Source organism: Phaseolus vulgaris, chromosome 3, assembly GCF_000499845.2.
Source record: "Phaseolus vulgaris cultivar G19833 chromosome 3, P. vulgaris v2.0, whole genome shotgun sequence".
Lineage (NCBI taxonomy): Eukaryota > Viridiplantae > Streptophyta > Magnoliopsida > Fabales > Fabaceae > Phaseolus > Phaseolus vulgaris.
In genome coordinates, this window is record NC_023757.2 from 11,910,324 (window position 1) to 11,928,634 (window position 18,311).

General features: G+C 33.2%; 2 protein-coding genes across 4 annotated transcripts; both read left to right on the top strand.

Annotated features, from left to right (window-relative positions):
• The first annotated feature begins 2,932 nt into the window (after nucleotides 1-2,932).
• Nucleotides 2,933-5,086, top strand: LOC137806665 (uncharacterized). Its single transcript, XM_068606890.1, has 2 exons — nucleotides 2,933-3,149; nucleotides 3,525-5,086. The coding sequence occupies exon 2, from the start codon at nucleotides 3,749-3,751 to the stop codon at nucleotides 4,883-4,885; it is 1,137 nt and encodes a 378-aa protein (XP_068462991.1). The 5' UTR covers nucleotides 2,933-3,149; nucleotides 3,525-3,748; the 3' UTR covers nucleotides 4,886-5,086.
• Nucleotides 5,087-5,988: 902 nt separating this feature from the next.
• On the top strand, nucleotides 5,989-18,070 carry LOC137806666 (uncharacterized). Of its 3 annotated transcripts, none has more exons than XM_068606891.1 (19): nucleotides 5,989-6,100; nucleotides 6,189-6,293; nucleotides 6,702-6,758; nucleotides 6,880-6,950; nucleotides 7,919-8,018; nucleotides 9,158-9,228; nucleotides 9,340-9,440; nucleotides 9,527-9,627; nucleotides 9,714-9,767; nucleotides 9,875-9,930; nucleotides 10,061-10,099; nucleotides 10,198-10,342; nucleotides 11,043-11,224; nucleotides 11,294-11,361; nucleotides 11,580-11,652; nucleotides 11,723-11,784; nucleotides 11,930-12,857; nucleotides 13,538-13,828; nucleotides 17,628-18,070. In XM_068606891.1, the coding sequence occupies exons 1-19, from the start codon at nucleotides 6,071-6,073 to the stop codon at nucleotides 17,902-17,904; spliced, it is 2,811 nt and encodes a 936-aa protein (XP_068462992.1). In that variant the 5' UTR covers nucleotides 5,989-6,070; the 3' UTR covers nucleotides 17,905-18,070. The 3 variants fall into 3 exon arrangements, with proteins under 3 accessions (XP_068462992.1, XP_068462993.1, XP_068462994.1); XM_068606892.1 differs by having other exon boundaries at nucleotides 6,043-6,100; nucleotides 9,351-9,440; XM_068606893.1 differs by lacking the exon at nucleotides 9,875-9,930 and having other exon boundaries at nucleotides 6,043-6,100.
• Nucleotides 18,071-18,311: the final 241 nt, after the last annotated feature.

The window sequence follows — 18,311 nt, forward strand, 5'->3', positions numbered from 1 at the left end:
TTTGTTATCTCTCTTCTTACAGTGTCTTTGAATCTGCTGCTCTATTGTAATATTGGATGAAAATATGGAGATGTTCATCATTTGGATATTTGATTTGCATGGATGGAAGAGTGCGAATATAGATTTCATATCTCTCCAATCAATGAAGAAATAAGCGAATTTACAGTTAGATGCATTCCATTTACATGTTATCTTAGCTTTTTCACACATTTTCTTTAAGCTGTTACAAAGGGCATTATGCATTGTGATAATTTGTAAAACATGTTTACGAAGTAACAATATAATCCATTAATCAATTTTGAATTCTTTCATCTCACATATGTATAATCGATTATCCTTGTTTTTAAGTTAATAATCAATTATATCAATATTTATATATATATATATATATTATAATCAATTATTTTTATACTTTTAGTTGATAATAAATTATGTCAATATTTATACGCGTCTATTATGTCAATATTTATAAGTGTTCCATAATTGATTATGTCAATATTTTCACATTTATAGATTATGTGAAAAAAAATCAAACTTTATTTACAATTTTTAATATTTAAATTTAATTAATAACTCTTTGATGTTTGTACAATGTTAAATAACTTGAATTTTTTTTCAAAAATAATTATTAAACGATACCGAATATAACATTTTTATATTTTTTCACATCTAAAAAAAACTATAATCTATATAAAATATTAAAATGAATATATAAACATAATGTAAATATGTCCACAATCCTTTCTTAAAATATTTTAAAACATATTTCTCTTCATAAGACTTTTAAATATCTACATAAATCTAAAACAAATAGTCAAATTTCAAATAAACTAATTTCATCATCTAGCTTCTCACGGAGGAGCTCTATTACCTGTAACATTATCTGTTCCCGTGTAAATACACGATCATCACAGACAAAGAAACAACACAAACAAATAAGGTAAGCTAGCTATATAAAACAAAATTCTATAAAATTTCAATTTGAAATTTATAAAACATAAATCATCAAGTCTCATATAAATTCTCAAATCATCAAGTCTCATACAAATTCTCAAATCATCAAGTGTCTATTAAAATTCAATATTCATCTTTCACATGTCAGACTTCCACTGACTCATCTCACATAGACACTTGACTCTACTTCCGGAAGTCTCGTGTATTGAAATTACAATCCTAAGACCTGCACCACCTGAAAGACCATATTATTTTTCAAACCCCAGACAAAGTCATATGAACCTCCATCGACTCTCACCAACTGAATAACTTCATCTATGTGATTCTATTATATTAGTAGAGTCTCATTACGGGCCTGACAGATGAATACACCCTAACAACAATCTCAACACGGTATTTCCTTTCCTGAAAATACTATGTCTTGATCTTACTTTCACATCATTGTACACTTCATTTAACACTTCATTTAACACATCAATACACCATTCAATCATAACATATAATTTAAACTTTCTAACAATCCAAATATATCCAAAAAGTTATTTAACAATAATAATCCAAAATAAACTATGCTAAAATAATAATAATAGTAATATCTATATGTGTATACATAATTGGATTGATTGAAAATATTTTAGTGTGAGCTAAATGACACCAAAGTGCATCCAGTACTTTTGGATTGATCGAAAATATTTTAGTTTGATCTAAATTACACCAGAGAGCACCCAGGAAATTTGGATTGAACGAAAATAGTTTAGTTTGATCTAAATGACACCAGAAAGTACGCAGTAAATTTGGATTGATCGAAAACAGTTTAGTTTGATCTAAATCACATCAGATAGCACCCGGGATATTTGGATTGATCGAAAAGAGTTTAGTTTGATCTAAATCACACCAGAGAGCACCCAGGAAATTTGGATTGAATGAAAAGAGTTTAGTTTGATCTAAATAACACCAGAGCACCCAGAAAATTTGGATTGATCGAAAAGAGTTTAGTTTGATCTAAATCACACCAGAGAGCACCCAGGAAATTTGGATTGATTGAAAAGAGTTTAGTTTGATCTAAATCACACTAGAGAGCACCCATAAAATTTGGATTGAACGCAAAAATGAACTTACTCTATTAGAGATTCTGATCGGGCAGTCTCGTAGTACTCACTGTCAGGAGTCTGATGGTGGACTCTGATCGTTGAACTAATGAACGAGGAAGTCAGAATATTAGAGAGAAGGGAGAGGAGGAAAGGAAAATAACTAAGAACTTTGTGGTTTTTTTTAAAATGAAACCCTCAATAACAAAATTTCTATTTATATGCTCTTTTAAATTTAATAATAAAATATTTCGGTGTCATTTTAATTTTACCACTTCTACTCTAATTAACATTTACACAAAAATACCTCTTATTTTTACTTTTTAATTATTTTTAAAGATATTAATGAATTTGTAAATTTATATTTTTAACATTTTTAAAAATTTAAAAATTCTCTAACCTCACTTTTTTTTTCATAATTTATTTCAAACATCTTTTAAGTCACACATTAAATTTTTAATCCAAACAAAACATTAATCTTGCATGTGTAAAAAGGGAAATTATGCACTTTTAGTAGAGGACACGAGGAGTTGGAACAAATTTACACATCTCCTAGTCCAATTCAAAAACTAAATAAGCCACATTGGAAAATTTGAATAGGACCTAATTAAAATTCAATATGAGACAAGATAACTTCTTGGATAATATGATAGTATTAACTTTACACATGAAGGCATGGTATTTTGAATATTTATTTATTTAACAAATAAGAGGAAGTGAGTATGATATATGGGTACCAGTTGTTCATAGTATTAGTTGGTTTAGTTAAAAGGAAAATTATTTGGAATTTTTTACACTAATAATATATAATGTAGGAACTAAAATATAAATGATGAAACTAAAAAAATATAAATATATATATAATGTAGGAAGTGGGTTGAGTGTGGCCTGACATATTATGAGAAATAGTATTTATTTAAGAAAAAAAAGGAAGAGTTGTGGTGAGACAGCTGGAGACAGGCTGGAGACAACATGTGTGTGTATGATTTGGAATTTGGAACAGAACAACACAACACATAGAGAGTCTTTGGATTCTCATTTCTCACTTCTTCTTCATCCTTCACTCTCATCGTCAAGATCCATCAAATCCAACACCCTCATCCCTTCGTAAGTTCTTCATTCCTCCCTTCTCTCATTTCTTACTTCTTCACCCTTTTTCTTTTCCTTTTTTCTTCCATTTTTTACTCTAATGCAAACCCATTTCAATTTTTATTCAACCAACCAAGTTTCAGATTCGCTTGCTTAATTCGTTACTTACTTGGTTATTGCTTTGTATGTCTCTTTGCCTGAGTCAGAATCGAGTTTATGTCCAAACCCAGTTACTGTTCATCCTTTACTCTTTCTTCTATTCAACTTCACCCCCTATCAGTCATTCATGCAAATATGTTGCCTTCTTCATCAAACATTTTTTTTTCTCTTTTAAATTCTATGTTCAGTTGTTAATTTGTTTCCAATTTTACTTATGCGCTTTTCTTTTCTTAGGTACTAAACAACACACATGTTCTGAGCTAGATGGGTGAAAGGAAGCTAGTTGTTCAGTTGGAGTCATAATGAATGTCTGATCTGTATTTCATCATTGTCTTCTATTATTAATACTGAGAACTGAGCGAGTTACAGTTCAATTCTGGAAAGGAAACGATCACATCAGAGGACTTTTTTTATCCATATGCTATCAGAGAGCATGCTTGAAAGCTGTAATTCGGGTAATGCCCCTGACGAGAATTGCTGCCGATGCATTCAGTGTGGTCACAATTTGTTTAGTAGCCATATTGCTTCTTCTGGGCTTGTTGTGCATTGCATACTCGTTTTACTTTCGGTCTCGCATTAATCGTAGGGGTTTTGTTCAGCTCAGTTATTTTAGTGGTCCTTGGATCATCAGAATAGCATTTATCTTGTTTGCAATCTGGTGGGGTCTTGGTGAGATTATTCGGCTAAGTTTGTTAGGACGTGGCCTGCACTTAAAATGGCAGCAAACCATCTGCAAATGCTACATTGTATCAAATCTGGGATTTGCAGAACCGTGTCTCTTCCTCACACTCGTGTTTCTCCTCCGTGCACCCTTGCAGACATTGGACTCTGGAATTATGAACAGAAAATGGAATGGGAAGACAGCCGGTTATATTCTGCTCTGCTGCTTCCCAATTTTTGTTCTTCAACTTTTTGTCATTTTGGTTGGACCTCAGTTAAACAAGAATAAGAATGGTTCTGGAGAAAAGTTGCCTCATTATTTTACAAGTGCAGGTGCTGCCTCTTCAATTGATAAAGAACATGACATAACCCTCTGCACTTACCCTTTACTCAGTACCCTTCTCCTTGGCCTTTTTGCCATTATCCTGACCTCCTACCTTTTTTGGCTTGGAAATAGGATTTTGAAGTTAGTTATTAATAAGGGTTTGCAGAAGAGGATTTACACATTGATACTCTCAGTTTCAGGTTTTCTTCCATTAAGGGTTCTTTTCCTTGGTTTATCTGTTTTATCTGGACCTGAGCATTTTATGTTTGAAGCCTTTGTTTTCTTGGGTTTTCTTGCCCTTGTGTGTTGTGCTGGGGTGTGCATGTGTATGCTTGTGTATCGTCCAGTTGCAGATAGTTTAGCCCTGGGGAATTTAGCAGAGTTAGATGCTTGGAGACTGAATGTTGATTGTAATGATACCATGTCTCTTATTGCTGCTAATCAGGGTCATCAAGAAGATAAAGATGTTGAGGGGAATAGCAGGTATTCTGATGCATCAACTAAAGGTGGTTCCATTTCATTTCAGACACTGGAAAGGGATAGGGACAGGGATGGTACATTTGTTGAACTAAGTCTCTTCTCTCCCAACCAAACGAATCTCTTTGGCTGAATATCAGTTTTTTGTGGCAAAGGAAACCAAGTGCATAGGCTTTTAGATTCAACAAGTCTCTAATTTGTGTTTTTGTCTCCTAATTCCAGCTGTAGCAAATTTGCTTTAGAATTTCTAGTTTCTAATTTTTTATTTCTTTCACCTACCATCCATCTCCACAATTTTCTCCAATTCTTAGTTTATATATGAAATGATTGAATACATTTGGCTTCTTTTTTTTTTTATCATGGTTATTTCTTGAATTTGATTTCTTCAGTTTTTTGTTTTAATTATCTTCATTTATCAGTTTCATAATATTTCCATTCACTACACAGGAATCCTCGTGATTAATTGTAATTGAAAACTATATTAATATATTATTTTTAATTTTTAGGCCAGTAAGATGATTAATAACAGTTACTATGGATATATTTAATACTTAACGATTTGTCAAGGTAATATAAATAAATAAATATTGTAAATATAAAAAGATATAGTCAATTTTATGACCGAGTCAAAATTATGAATTTTCCAAAACAGACAACTCAAGAGTGGAAAAAAATGGAAGACAAAAGTCAGTGATTGAAAATTAAAGAGAGACTAAAATTGCAATTTAGTTTTATAAAGCATAAAAGGATACATATAAATATAATATGTATAATAAAAATTGGTGTCACATTATTTTTTTATGTATAATTTTCACATACACATTAATTACTTTAATTTACAATGTTATTTTTTAATTTAAATCACATAAAAGATTGAAAAATAATCTTACAAATATTAAAAATAATATAATAGTTAATTACTTTTATAAAATTGAAATAAATATTAATAAAAAACTCAATAAATTTAAAGTTAGATAAAGTTGTTTATAATTTATAAATTAGAATCTTTCAAGATAAACCACTTTAAAGTATTTTATTAATTTGGTCAACTATACTATAAACCAGTCAAATAAATATATATTAAGGACCGTTGAATTAAATTTGGGAATAAGCTTAGTTAAATTACTGAAAAATTTCATCTAACAGTTAAATCTTCACAAAATACAACTATAAATTTTAATATATTTACATCTGATACACCATTAAATATTTTTAAAAATGTTTAATTAGGTGCACACTTATAAAAAAAATTAAAGTATAAATAGAGAGGGAAGACCACAATTGGATCCCATATCGAAGAAAAGCAAGGGAAGTGAAGATGGAAGACCATAAGAGTTCTAACAGCAAGGTTCATCTTATACTACTCATCTCATCATGCTGTTCATCATGCTTCATTCATTCTTTAACATCTCTTTTTTGTTTCATGATCGCCAAAGGTTCATCCATCCAATCTTCCTGCACTTACCTGGCACAGAAAATTAAACTCCCATGGAAATGCTTCATCCGAAATCTCCTTATGTTTAAAGGAGATTGTTCATCTGGTAATCCTATTCATGCAACATTGGTTACAAGAGATTGCACCATGATTCTTCATTCTGCATCTCATCAACTTCTCCTTATTGCTTATCTCACTTCCAACATTTTTCTTCTTCTTTGACTTCAATTTATCTAATCATACTCAACTTCTCTCAAATATTTATAAAATGTTGATATCTCATACAACCCTACCCTTTAAGACAATTTAAATCTAAGGGACTCAGTTCTTGATTTCTGCTTTAGGACAAGACCCTTCAGTGTCACCTCCCCTTTCATATGCTTTGATGCTCTGCAATGTTATCCCTATTGGGTATATGATATATCAACTGTGTCGTTTTTCTTCACCTATGTTTGCATTATATTAAAAATAAGGAGCTTCAGGAATTTGACGAGGCTATTCTTTGATTTGGTAGGCTCCAATTGGTTATCGATTATGGCGTCATTGTCGGGAAGAAGCTGCCAAAGGAAGGGTAATCTTATTTTATCTATAAATTTTCATCGTATACCGATTAGTGATGTGAAGAATCCATCTATGATTAGTTTTCTCTGACTGTTTTCTGCGTTTATTTGTTGCTTCTATCTTTCTTGCAGATTGGAGTAATTGATCCTTTTGCCAAGCGTAGCGTGACATTTTGTCATGGTGTTCCTTTGGGAGGTATTGGGTAAGTATTTTTTTTTTCTTTTTTTTAGTATTTTTTTTTTCTTTTTCTTTATGAAACAAGTATGCAAAAACATCACTATACTGACAACAATTCCAAGTAGCCTCACATTCTAGCCAGTAACAATCGTATGCAGTATGTATACCGAAATATTATTTAAAAAAAATAAAGAAACAATACAAACAAAAGTGGGGGGCCACGCCAAAATGGTCTCTGAAGACATCTCGAGAAACAATGGAATCCCAACCCACCAAAAGCTACCCAAGTTTCTAATACCACGCGATGCAATATGCACATTTATTTTCCTTCTCTATAAATATGAGCTATTGTGTAAATCTTCAATCTTTAATTAAGTAACATATCTTTTCCATGTGCTCAAGCCAAAAGATAAGCACAAGATTAAGTTGACCATCCTTGTGACATGAGCCTTTTAATGTTACCTCAACTAATTAGGTTACGAATTTTGGTTTGAAATATTGTAGCTGTAGTATGAAACATGTGCATTTGTGCGTGGAAAATGTGTTACTTATTATCTTGCTATCACCGCATGTGCAAATTGGATTTGTTTTTAAAATGTTGGTAGGTATATTTTTATTTCTAATCATATCAATCATATAATAAGTTACAATCACATTACATATTGTCAAACACACACACACACGAGTCATCTTGGTAATATCAAGAGTGTGCTTTTGGGAAAAAACACTACTCTCCCTATTTAGGCTTTGCTCATTAAATAGTAATTTAGTAATTGTACAAGGGAGAAATTATAGGGCCACGTTACAAAAATTTACAGCATATTTATGGAAATAACTCAGCAGGCTACTAAAACAACCTGGATATTATAATGTTAACAGCATCATTAGTATCCAATTTATATTTGCTTGATTTCAGCATATCCAGAACATTTTGGATAATTTGTGTAAATAATATGCATTTTTTTGTTTTGATTTTGACAAACTGATGTACAGAGCAGGAAGTATTGGAAGAAGTTTCAGAGGTGAATTTCAGCGTTGGCAACTATTCCCTGTAATATGTGAAGAGAAACCAGTTTTAGCAAATCAGTTTTCTGTAAGTTTTACTCATTCTGTATGATCAGGAAGATACCTTGTTGCTTTCTTTTAAACATTTCTAGCAGTCTGACATTGACTGTATTCCCTTGAAATTTGAAATTGATATTCAGACCTTAGATACAATGATGCCAGAATTTGCATGTCAATATAACACTGTGATGTTTATTCACACTGTGATGAGCAAAAAATGTCCAATCTTTTTTACAAGTTCAGTAAATTGAATTGTTTATCAACAATGCACATTATAGTTATAATGCAGGCTGTGATATCATAATGTTTTGTGAGTAACATCTATGTGTCTCTCCCGTTTCTTCTTTACCTTTCACACTACTTTTTATTTTTCCCCTAAATCTTTTTAAATAGATTCTATTTCTTCGTAATGAAAGAAATTGAATTGTTTATCAACAATGCACATTATAGTTATAATGCAGGCTGTGATATCATAATGTTTTGTGAGTAACATCTATGTGTCTCTCCCGTTTCTTCTTTACCTTTCATACTACTTTTGATTTTTTCCCTAAAATCTTTTTAAATAGATTCTATTCTTGGTAATGGAAGAAATAAGCATTCGTTTGTGTCTTAGGAGGTGGTTTGTTCCCATTTTGAGCATAATACTTACATAAGTACCACTGCCTTAAAGGATAAACTATTAAGGAAAAGTTTGACCACTGTTTTTATATGATAATCTCCTCATAAAAGGCCTATGCTTGAAATGTGGACAGAAAGAACGTGTGCAGTACCTGATGTGCATAACTACCTGACGCGGACACTAAACAGTTGTCTCCAATCTGCACTGAACACAATGACAAAATTTGGGGTTGTAATTAAGGATTTAGTGCTATAGTATTTTGGTTAACCTGGCTGTTTATATCGTGTCAATTAACTGGTTACCCTTAAATCCAAGAATGTCTTTTAGTCATCTGTATATTGACATTTCTAGCATGGAATGTGGTTATGAATGAGTTAAACTCAAGTTTCTGGATTAGTCTTTCTTGAAGTTCAAGTATCTCTTACAAATTATTTTGTCTGTAATGATTTGTTAAACAAAAAAGAGACATTCATATTTAATTATATTTTCTTTACTTCATACTGCAAATAATATTATCTTTTCTGACATAAGAAAGACTGTTATCTCAGGTTTTTGTTTCACGTCCAAGTGGTGAAAAATATTGTAGTGTACTTTGCCCTGGGAAGCAAGAGATAATAAAGTAAGTCTTTATAGATTGCTCGTAACTTAACGGTCTCTAATTAATTATTTTGAATGGCAGATTTAAATTCTTTGAATATAATTTAAAAAAGTATGCATGAATTTCATTCAGACAAAATCCAGTGTCAGGGATTGAATCATGGGATTGGAATATAAATGGAAACAGTTCCACATATCATGCATTGTACCCAAGGGCTTGGACAATATACGAGGGTAAGCTAGGCTAGTTGGCATAGTTTCGATTCCATTATTGTACACCTCTATCTCTTACATCTATCAACTTTTCTGTTCAAATACAGAACCTGACCCAGCTTTGAGAATAACATGTCATCAGATTTCACCTGTTATACCTCATAATTACAAGGAGAGCAGTTTTCCTGTAACAGTTTTCACTTTCACGGTAGGCAATGGTGACTTCCATGTAACTTTTTGTTGGACTTTTATGCTTATAAAGTTAATAATAAGCAGAGAATTTCATTTATGCAGCTGAAGAATTTAGGTAAGACGACAGCAGATGTTACCCTGCTTTTCACATGGACAGTAAGTGATGCTTTTATGTTGGCCATTACTGTTACCATCTTTTGGTTTTTAGTACTCTATTCTTTTGTTGGGGGCTCTGAGTGCAAACAAATTGCTGTGTGCTTCAGAATTCTGTTGGAGGAATTTCTGAATTTACTGGGAACCACTTTAATTCAAAGAAAATGTAAGAAAATAGTCAGTTGGTTTGCTTTCTTTATGCATGCAGATGAGCCAATTTGATTCACTCCCTCTCTCCCCCAAGCCCGTCAATAGTTTATTCTAATATTGACAATACATATTATCTTCTGATATAGGTTGAATGATGGGGTTCATGCCGTGCTTCTACATCATAAGTAAGTAGAGCTTGCTACACTCTTTTTGACCAAAAAATGAAAAGGAAAACAATTAGTTTTTATCAAATAATTGTTGTTGTGATATATTAAACATACAGGACAGCAAATGAGAGATCTCCAGTCACATTTGCAATTGCAGCAGAAGAGACTGAATATGTTCATATCTCAGAGTGCCCGGTCTTTGTTGTATCTGGTTCTTATAATGGTATCTCAGCCAAAGACATGTGGCATGAAGTTAAACAGGTTAGATATCTGCTTTCAAATTTCAAAAATATTTTTTTGAAACTTTTTGTTCAACGTTTTATTTTCCTTCATGCTGTTTTGTAACACATAAAGCTAATCATTGTGCTGTAAGAATTTCTTAAAGCAACTGTTTGGAGTTTCCTTTGCTTTTGGATGTCTGAGTTTATTGTTCTCCATTCTGATAATTATCAATACTTGAATCTCTTTGAACATAATTCTAAAAGGATATTTCAAGCTTAAAGAATCACTTCTTGGCCCTTATTTGTTAATTTCCCATGCCTCCTATTCATTCATAGGTTTGGCTGTTGTAACTATGGATTTACAATTGCTGAAATATATATTGGCTTTGGAACAATGCATATGATGCAAGCCTGTATAAAGTTTGAAGACTGTCAAGAAACTAAAATCATATTACTGCTAATGGTTGAACTGATTAAATGAATATAAGGATGATGCAGATAGTATCTGTCCTTTCTGTTTACCTTGCTCTTTTCCTGTATTCAGAGTGATAATGGAATTTATGTGTGCTTTGTTCCCTCAAGAAACATTAATGATGAAATATGAGAACTTTTTCTTTAGTCGTTGACTTAATGATGCTCATTCAAAATGGTACAACTTAGAGGATATTAAACTTGCTGTCATCCGTACACACTACATAACATTTGACTAAATTGCATTATGGTACCATTTTTCTTTTCAGCATGGGTCGTTTGACCATCTGAATTTTGCTGAAACTGCTACGCCCTCAGAACCAGGATCATCTATTGGAGCAGCCATTGCAGCAACTGTGACCGTTCCCCCTGATGCTGAGCGAATTGTAACATTTTCATTGGCATGGGACTGCCCTGAAGTCAAGTTTCCCGAAGGAAGGACATATTACAGGTAGGCGATACTATGGTAGAAAACTTGTTTGATGACGTTACACAACTAACTAAAAAACTTGGTTTGCAGACGTTACACTAAATTCTATGGTACTCATGGAGATGCTGCTGCAGATATTGCACATGATGCTATTATTGGTAATATTCTTTGCCGAACTCCATCTAAATTTGATTCCCATAATCACTATATCTATAGTTAGATTTCTGGAAAACTAGATTATGTTATGGGTATGGTTTTTCTTAATTTAGATGAGGACATTACTTTTGTTGCAAAATCCCATGCAGAGGCATATCTCATCCGTGATTGTTAATACCATAAATTACTTAATTGAAACTTCTATGAATTTGTTCCATAGAACATTGCCAATGGGAGACCCAGATTGATGATTGGCAAAGACCAATACTAGAGGACAAGAGACTACCTGAATGGTAATCTTCAATTCCTTATCACTAACCTGCTCCTACAATCAAAATCTGACATTTTCAGAGTTCTGTGCAGGTACCCAACTACCCTTTTGAATGAACTTTACTATTTGAATTCTGGGGGGACAATTTGGACAGGTATCTTTGGCTTCTAAATTTTTTTTATTTTATCAGCTAATAAGTCTGGTCTATTTTCCTTTGAAATTCTTGCAATCCCTGCGTGCATGATAGTGTGTTACTACCATTGTCAATTCGTCATTGTTTTTTTCTTTCTCTTTTGCAGATGGTTCACTTCCTGTAAATAGCTTAGTTAATACAGGAGAAAGAAAATTTTCCTTGGATGGACTCATATCTCGTTTAGAGAATACCAATAATTTATCACATCAAAATGACACTGCTATCAACATTCTTGAAATGTTTGCCTCAGTAGCTGAGCAAGCACACTCTCCACCTGCATCAAAGTCTGCATACGGAGTAAATCTGCTCCAAGAAGGGGAAGAAAACATTGGTCAGTTTCTTTATCTTGAAGGCATTGAGTATAAAATGTGGAATACCTATGATGTCCATTTTTACGCTTCTTTTTCACTAGTCATGCTATTCCCAAAACTTGAACTCAGCATCCAAAGAGACTTTGCTGCAGCAGTACTGATGCATGACCCTAGTAAGATGAAACTTCTATTTAATGGCCAATGGGCACCGAGAAAGGTTCTCGGTGCTGTTCCTCATGATATTGGACTCAATGATCCATGGTTTGAAGTAAATGGCTATAATCTTTATAACACAGATAGGTGGAAAGACTTGAATCCAAAATTTGTTCTTCAGATTTATAGGGATGTAGTTGTCACTGGTGACAAGAAGTTTGCACAAGCTGTGTGGCCCGCTGTTTATATTGCAATTGCTTATATGGACCAATTTGACAAGAATGGTGATGGAATGATTGAGAATGAGGGCTTCCCGGATCAAACTTATGACACATGGTCCGTGTCTGGTGTGAGTGCATATAGTGGTGGACTGTGGGTAGCAGCACTTCAGGCTGCATCAGCACTGGCACATGAAGTTGGTGACAAGGGTTCGGAAGATTACTTTTGGCTGAAGTTTCAAAAGGCAAAGGCTGTATATGAAAAGTTATGGAATGGTTCTTACTTCAATTATGATAGCAGTGGTGGGAGTTCGAGTTCATCAATTCAAGCTGATCAATTAGCTGGTCAATGGTCAGTATTTTGTCTTTTGGAAACTATTTGGTACCCTTATTTACATTAGTACTACCAAGTAGTTTTATGGTGCAGTGATCCATTAAAACTTGAATTAGAAACCAAGGAAATTACTAAAATTTTGCATGCATTTTCATTGTGACATAGCTTTGTGGTACACTATAATCACCATGTAAGTTTGTCATATAGAGTGGTTGAAAAACCAACATGATTTCTTTAAGGATTCTTAGAATTTCATCTAATTTAAAGAGATCAGCACTCACTTTATAACACACAAACTCACATATTAGGCCCATTAATTTCTTGGGGTGTTGACTTAAATAAAGCCAGCAAGCCTATTATTAGAAGAGTTGACTTATTGGTAGAGGAAGAACAAGAAAAATTTGGAGTGAAATCATTAAAAAAGATTCATATCTAATTGGTCTCCCTAAAAATTTAAATTTTGAAAGAGTGCAATGGCATCTTGGTAGGAAAAGACTGTGGCTGTTGTCTTGTCAGATGTCACATACAAGCAAAGCTTCTGAATCTAAACTTTATAAGAAGAAAATGCAAGCATCTGAACAATGTCATAGTTCTCTAAACAGTTTAAATTCTGCAGTTTTCCTCAATTATAACTCACATGGAGATTCATCTTGCCAACACTAAAATGCTATTCGAACTGTTTATTTCTTGCTTTGCAGGTATGCTAGAGCATGTGGTCTTTCGCCCATTGTAGAAGAAAAGAAAAGTAGAAGCGCACTTCAAATGGTTTATGATTACAATGTTATGAAAGTAGAGGATGGGAGGCGCGGTGCTGTAAATGGGATGTTACCTGATGGAAAGATTGACATGTCTACAATGCAATCTCGGGAAATATGGTCAGGGGTCACATATGCCTTAGCTGCAACAATGATCCAACAAAATATGATTGACATGGCATTTCAAACTGCTGGTGGAGTATATGAAACTGCATGGTCCGACAATGGACTCGGGTAAAGATATTATATACTGTTCTCTTAGTGGTACTTGTGATAAGTTACAGTCTGAAGTTTATATTAAGTTGCATCTTGATAGGTACCAGCAGAAATCAACCCAAAAATAATGAGAAGTTATTGACTGCATTATAATGTTCAATGTGGTCCCAACTTTTTTAAAAATTATTCAATGTGGTCCCCTCTATTAGATTGTTTTAACGGTGCTAAGTGGGTGATGACTTGGCACACAGAGTGGTACACCTGTACAATTTTTGTTTGGCACACCTGTACAGTTTCATTAGGGCTGCAAATTGAAAACCCACTCCTCTATTTCCCCCAACCTTCCTCATTGTATGCTCCTCTACCATCTCAGACTACCCATTACCCCCTCTTATCCTCAAAACCCTAACCCCTCTTCCTCTCTTTCCCCCAACCTCCCTCATTATATGCTAATCCACCATCTCAAACTACCCATTATCCCTCTTATCCTCAAAACCCTAACCCCTCTTCCTCTCTTTCCCCTACCTACCTCATTGTGTGTCGTCTTCTGGATACTATGTGGACTAGAACTGGGTTGCCAGAGAGGCTCTTAGGAAAATTTGGTTGACCCAATTCTCTGTAAGTGCTTGTTTCTTCTAAGTATTTGCCTAAAGTTGATTTTGTTGGAGGAAAAGGTGGGTTTGGATAATGTCTATGGACGAGTTTGATTCCTTTTGTATCTGGGACTGGTTTATGCTCTTTTTTGGTTGCAAGTGTAGAGGGTGGAGCGTAAAATGACGTGTTCCAAGTAAAACTGTACAGGTGTACCACTTTGTGTGGCAAGTCATCACTTACTTAACGTCGTTGAAAACAATCCATTAGAAAGGACCATATTGAATCATTTTAAAAAAAGTTGGGAGCACATTGAAAATTTTAAAAACATAGGGACGAAATTGACTTGTGCTCCTTAATATAAGAACTAAAAGAGTAATTAAGCCCCTATAGAATAAGGTTTGAGGAAGGTGATTCAGGACTAATTATGACGGGTGCATCCAATAGTATGAGGAAAAGATAGAAAAGTACAAATCTAGTTATTCTAGAGCCTAGTATGTCAGAAGGATTCTGATTCCAGTTCACACATCCTCTTCCTCTTTATTTCTCCATATTAAGTGACTTGCATGCATGCATTCCCAACCGTACTATCAAAATAGTCTTCTTAGTTCTTCCTCCAGTGTCTTAATTGGCTGTATTGCTGATATGATTCCCAAATAGAACTAACAATGGAAATAGGAATTTAGGGTTACGGAACGGAATCAATTAAAAATAGTATTAATGAAAACTTGGATAGAAGAAGGCGCCACAAACAAAGTTTGATAAGCCTAAGGATGATTGCCACAAGAATTGGTGGATTCTTGATAAGATCGCAAGATGCAAGGAAAAAATCTAGCAGAGAAATATTCTCTCTTAAATTGCCAAAATATTCATTATCATTCTGATTTCCAAAAAATATATAAATACAAATTTAGTTATAGGTCTTGTCTCGTTTGTAAGTAAATAAAAAATGAAAATACAATCCTTATACTTTAAGAAGGATCATTTGTCCCAGTGGTTAAGTAGATACTTTCTAACTCTTCTGAGTTCAAAATCCTACTTGAAGTAAAATAATAATATTATTTTAGTTTAATACTCCAAACATGTTGTGCACGTAATCAACATAGTCTTCTTATATTGTGAGCAATTCAACAATTGGGCCTCCAAAAGATTAGCGGAATCCTTTGAAATGCCCTTGCTAGTCAGTCAAGTTTCCACGTGAATTTTCACATGTTTATTTCAATAAAAGTAGGTGTGCAAAATAATCCCTATGCAAGACTGCAATCCCAACCAGGTTGCACCTCAACCTGTATTTGCAACACACCAAAGTATCAAAGAAATAAAGCAAACAAAACCAAACTGGATAAAACATTAGAAATTGTAGTTTGATAGACCAAAATGTTCTCTAAAATTATCTTGCCTAACATAACATGGATCTCAAATGCAACAAGTCTACAAGCACAACTATTTCCCTTTCTGAAAATTTGTGAAGCCCTACAATACACATGGTTGATTGGCTCAAGACAAATTTTCCACCTGTTTCTTAATTTCCAAGGAACCAAAGATATATCTGAAAATGCTTTAACTATCAATAGAAAATCACATTCCAGCCAAAATTGAAATCACCCTCTGTTATAAGAAACTTCAATGGCTTAAATTGCACCCTTAATTTCAGCATTAAAAGGTATCCTTATCACCAAGTGGAGCAGCAAAGCATACCAAAGAAGTCGCCAAATTATTTCTAGAATTTCCTGCCCAAGCAGCTGCCCCATTAGTGTTACATTTATTATTAATTGAAGGTCTTCAGCTGACCTAAATAACCTTGATGAATTTCCTAGGATGTACAATACAACAAAATCTTTGATTGACTACACATGGAAACAAACTACTGTATACTCTTTCGCTTTTGAAAGATCATCAGTTGGTAGTTTGTTACATACCAACCTCCATACAGTAATCATATATGGAATTTTCCTGGTCTTTTGATACAAAACCATTTTGAGCTGGTTGTTGAGGTTAGTAGAATTTTTATTCCCTTTGGTGAAGGCCAAGACTGTATGACATGGGAAAACACCACGGAGGGTATGCTCTTATTGTGACATTCATACAAGTACATAAAAAACAATGGATAGATCATGGCTTGGACTAAACACATACGCTCTCAATGTGACAATTATTCTCTGAATGGAGGTTGGTAAGTAACAAACAGCCAACCGAGGATCTTTTGCACGGTATAGTTAGTATGAAGAAATTGTTAAACATATATTTTTTTCACTGCTCTTTTTCTGCCTTATTGTAGAATTGGCTTTGCCAATTTATCAAGATTCCTATTGATCACTCTTCTCTCTTGGATCTATTTGGTCTGTTATAAATTGAAGATGGAGTGATGAGATCAGGACCATTATCCCAGCTCCTATGATTGGTATTATTAATGGAATATGGTTTGGCAGAAATAAATTGACGCTAGAGGGGTAAATTATCAGTGAATGAGAATGGAATTTTTTTCAAAAGCTAATCTTGCAGCTGCGAGCAGAGCATGAATAACAACATTGAGGAATTTTGATGAAATGACATTCCACAATCTGACAGAGAAAGGGCAGTGAAAAAATATATGATTAACAGTCTCCTCGGACAGACTACACTTGGAAACTATTGCACACCCTTTTGCTTACGAAAGATCATCTTTCCTGTCTCATACAGTTTGGCTTTCGTCCGAAAGTTGATGTTCTTCCCATCTTCTAATTGCCATGTAATGCTATAAAGAACTTCCTCAATGTTGATTTCATCACAAGTAGAAAAAATCTACGAAACTGAGGGTTTTTTTAGGGGAGACATGATCAAATCCAAGCAAAAGATCAAGCTACTGTCTTCAATCCAAAATCTTAAAATAATAAGTTTGTGGGTTTTTTTTACTTATATATTATGCAATTTTATCCAATGTGAGACTTCCAACTCACACTTAAATTGTTAACATAAACATAGGCCATTAGGAATTATTGGTCATATCTTAGTACAGTGTTTATGTGGTTGTCTGCACTATGGCTAACTATTAGATGAATAAAGGTGGTCATGTGTTTCATATTGAGGCAATGAATAAAGGTGGTCATGCAATTACTGATTAACTCATGCCAATATATAATATTCGCTAGTTTGTTCATATGAATCTCTAAGACTTTATAGATAGCATCTTTTTCATGTATTTGTATTCTTGATAATAGCTAATTAAGCTCTTCTACTTGATCAACAGTTATTCATTCCAAACTCCTGAAGCGTGGACCACTAAAGATGAATATAGATCTTTATGTTACATGCGCCCTTTAGCCATATGGGCAATGCAATGGGAATTATCAAGAACAAAGCACCCTCAATATGAGTGTATATTGGATATGAAAGAAGAAGATATTATGTCCAGATATCATGATGGTTTTTCGAAAGTTGCTCGCCTTCTAAAGGTAAAGGAGGAGACAGATTGTACAAGTCTATTTCAGCTTATATATGATTTTACTTGCAAAAGGATGTGCTAATAGACATGCATTTTTTTTAGATTGTTTATGTGAATTTATAAATATAAATGTGTTTATATACACAAATATACATATATATACACATATATATGTATATACATACATTGAAATACACAATATATATATTATGGAATGAAAAGTTAAAATGTATTTAATGTTTTGAAAATATTGAAAGTATGCAATGTGTTTAATATTTATCAAGTAGGAGGGTTTAAAATTATTCATTCAGCAATATATTTTAGTTTAAGGCATCAAAGCATTAGTCATGCTTAGTCTCTTCTATTAAAAGAAAATAAAATATTTGTTTGAAAAAAAAATATTTGTTTAAAAAAGGAAAAAGGTTTCATTACTTTCACAAAGAAAAATATAAAAAAGAAACATAAAATATATTTTAGAAAAGAGATAAA

Bases quoted from the DNA above. Each gene is read 5' to 3' on its own strand.
- LOC137806665 (XM_068606890.1), top strand. From the start codon at position 3,749: ATGCCCCTGACGAGAATTGCTGCCGATGCATTCAGTGTGGTCACAATT.
- LOC137806666 (XM_068606891.1), top strand. From the start codon at position 6,071: ATGGAAGACCATAAGAGTTCTAACAGCAAG. The intron at 10,100-10,197 runs GTAAGTAGAGCT...TTAAACATACAG, and splicing joins GCCGTGCTTCTACATCATAA to GACAGCAAATGAGAGATCTC. The intron at 11,225-11,293 runs GTAGGCGATACT...CTTGGTTTGCAG, and splicing joins GAAGGAAGGACATATTACAG to ACGTTACACTAAATTCTATG.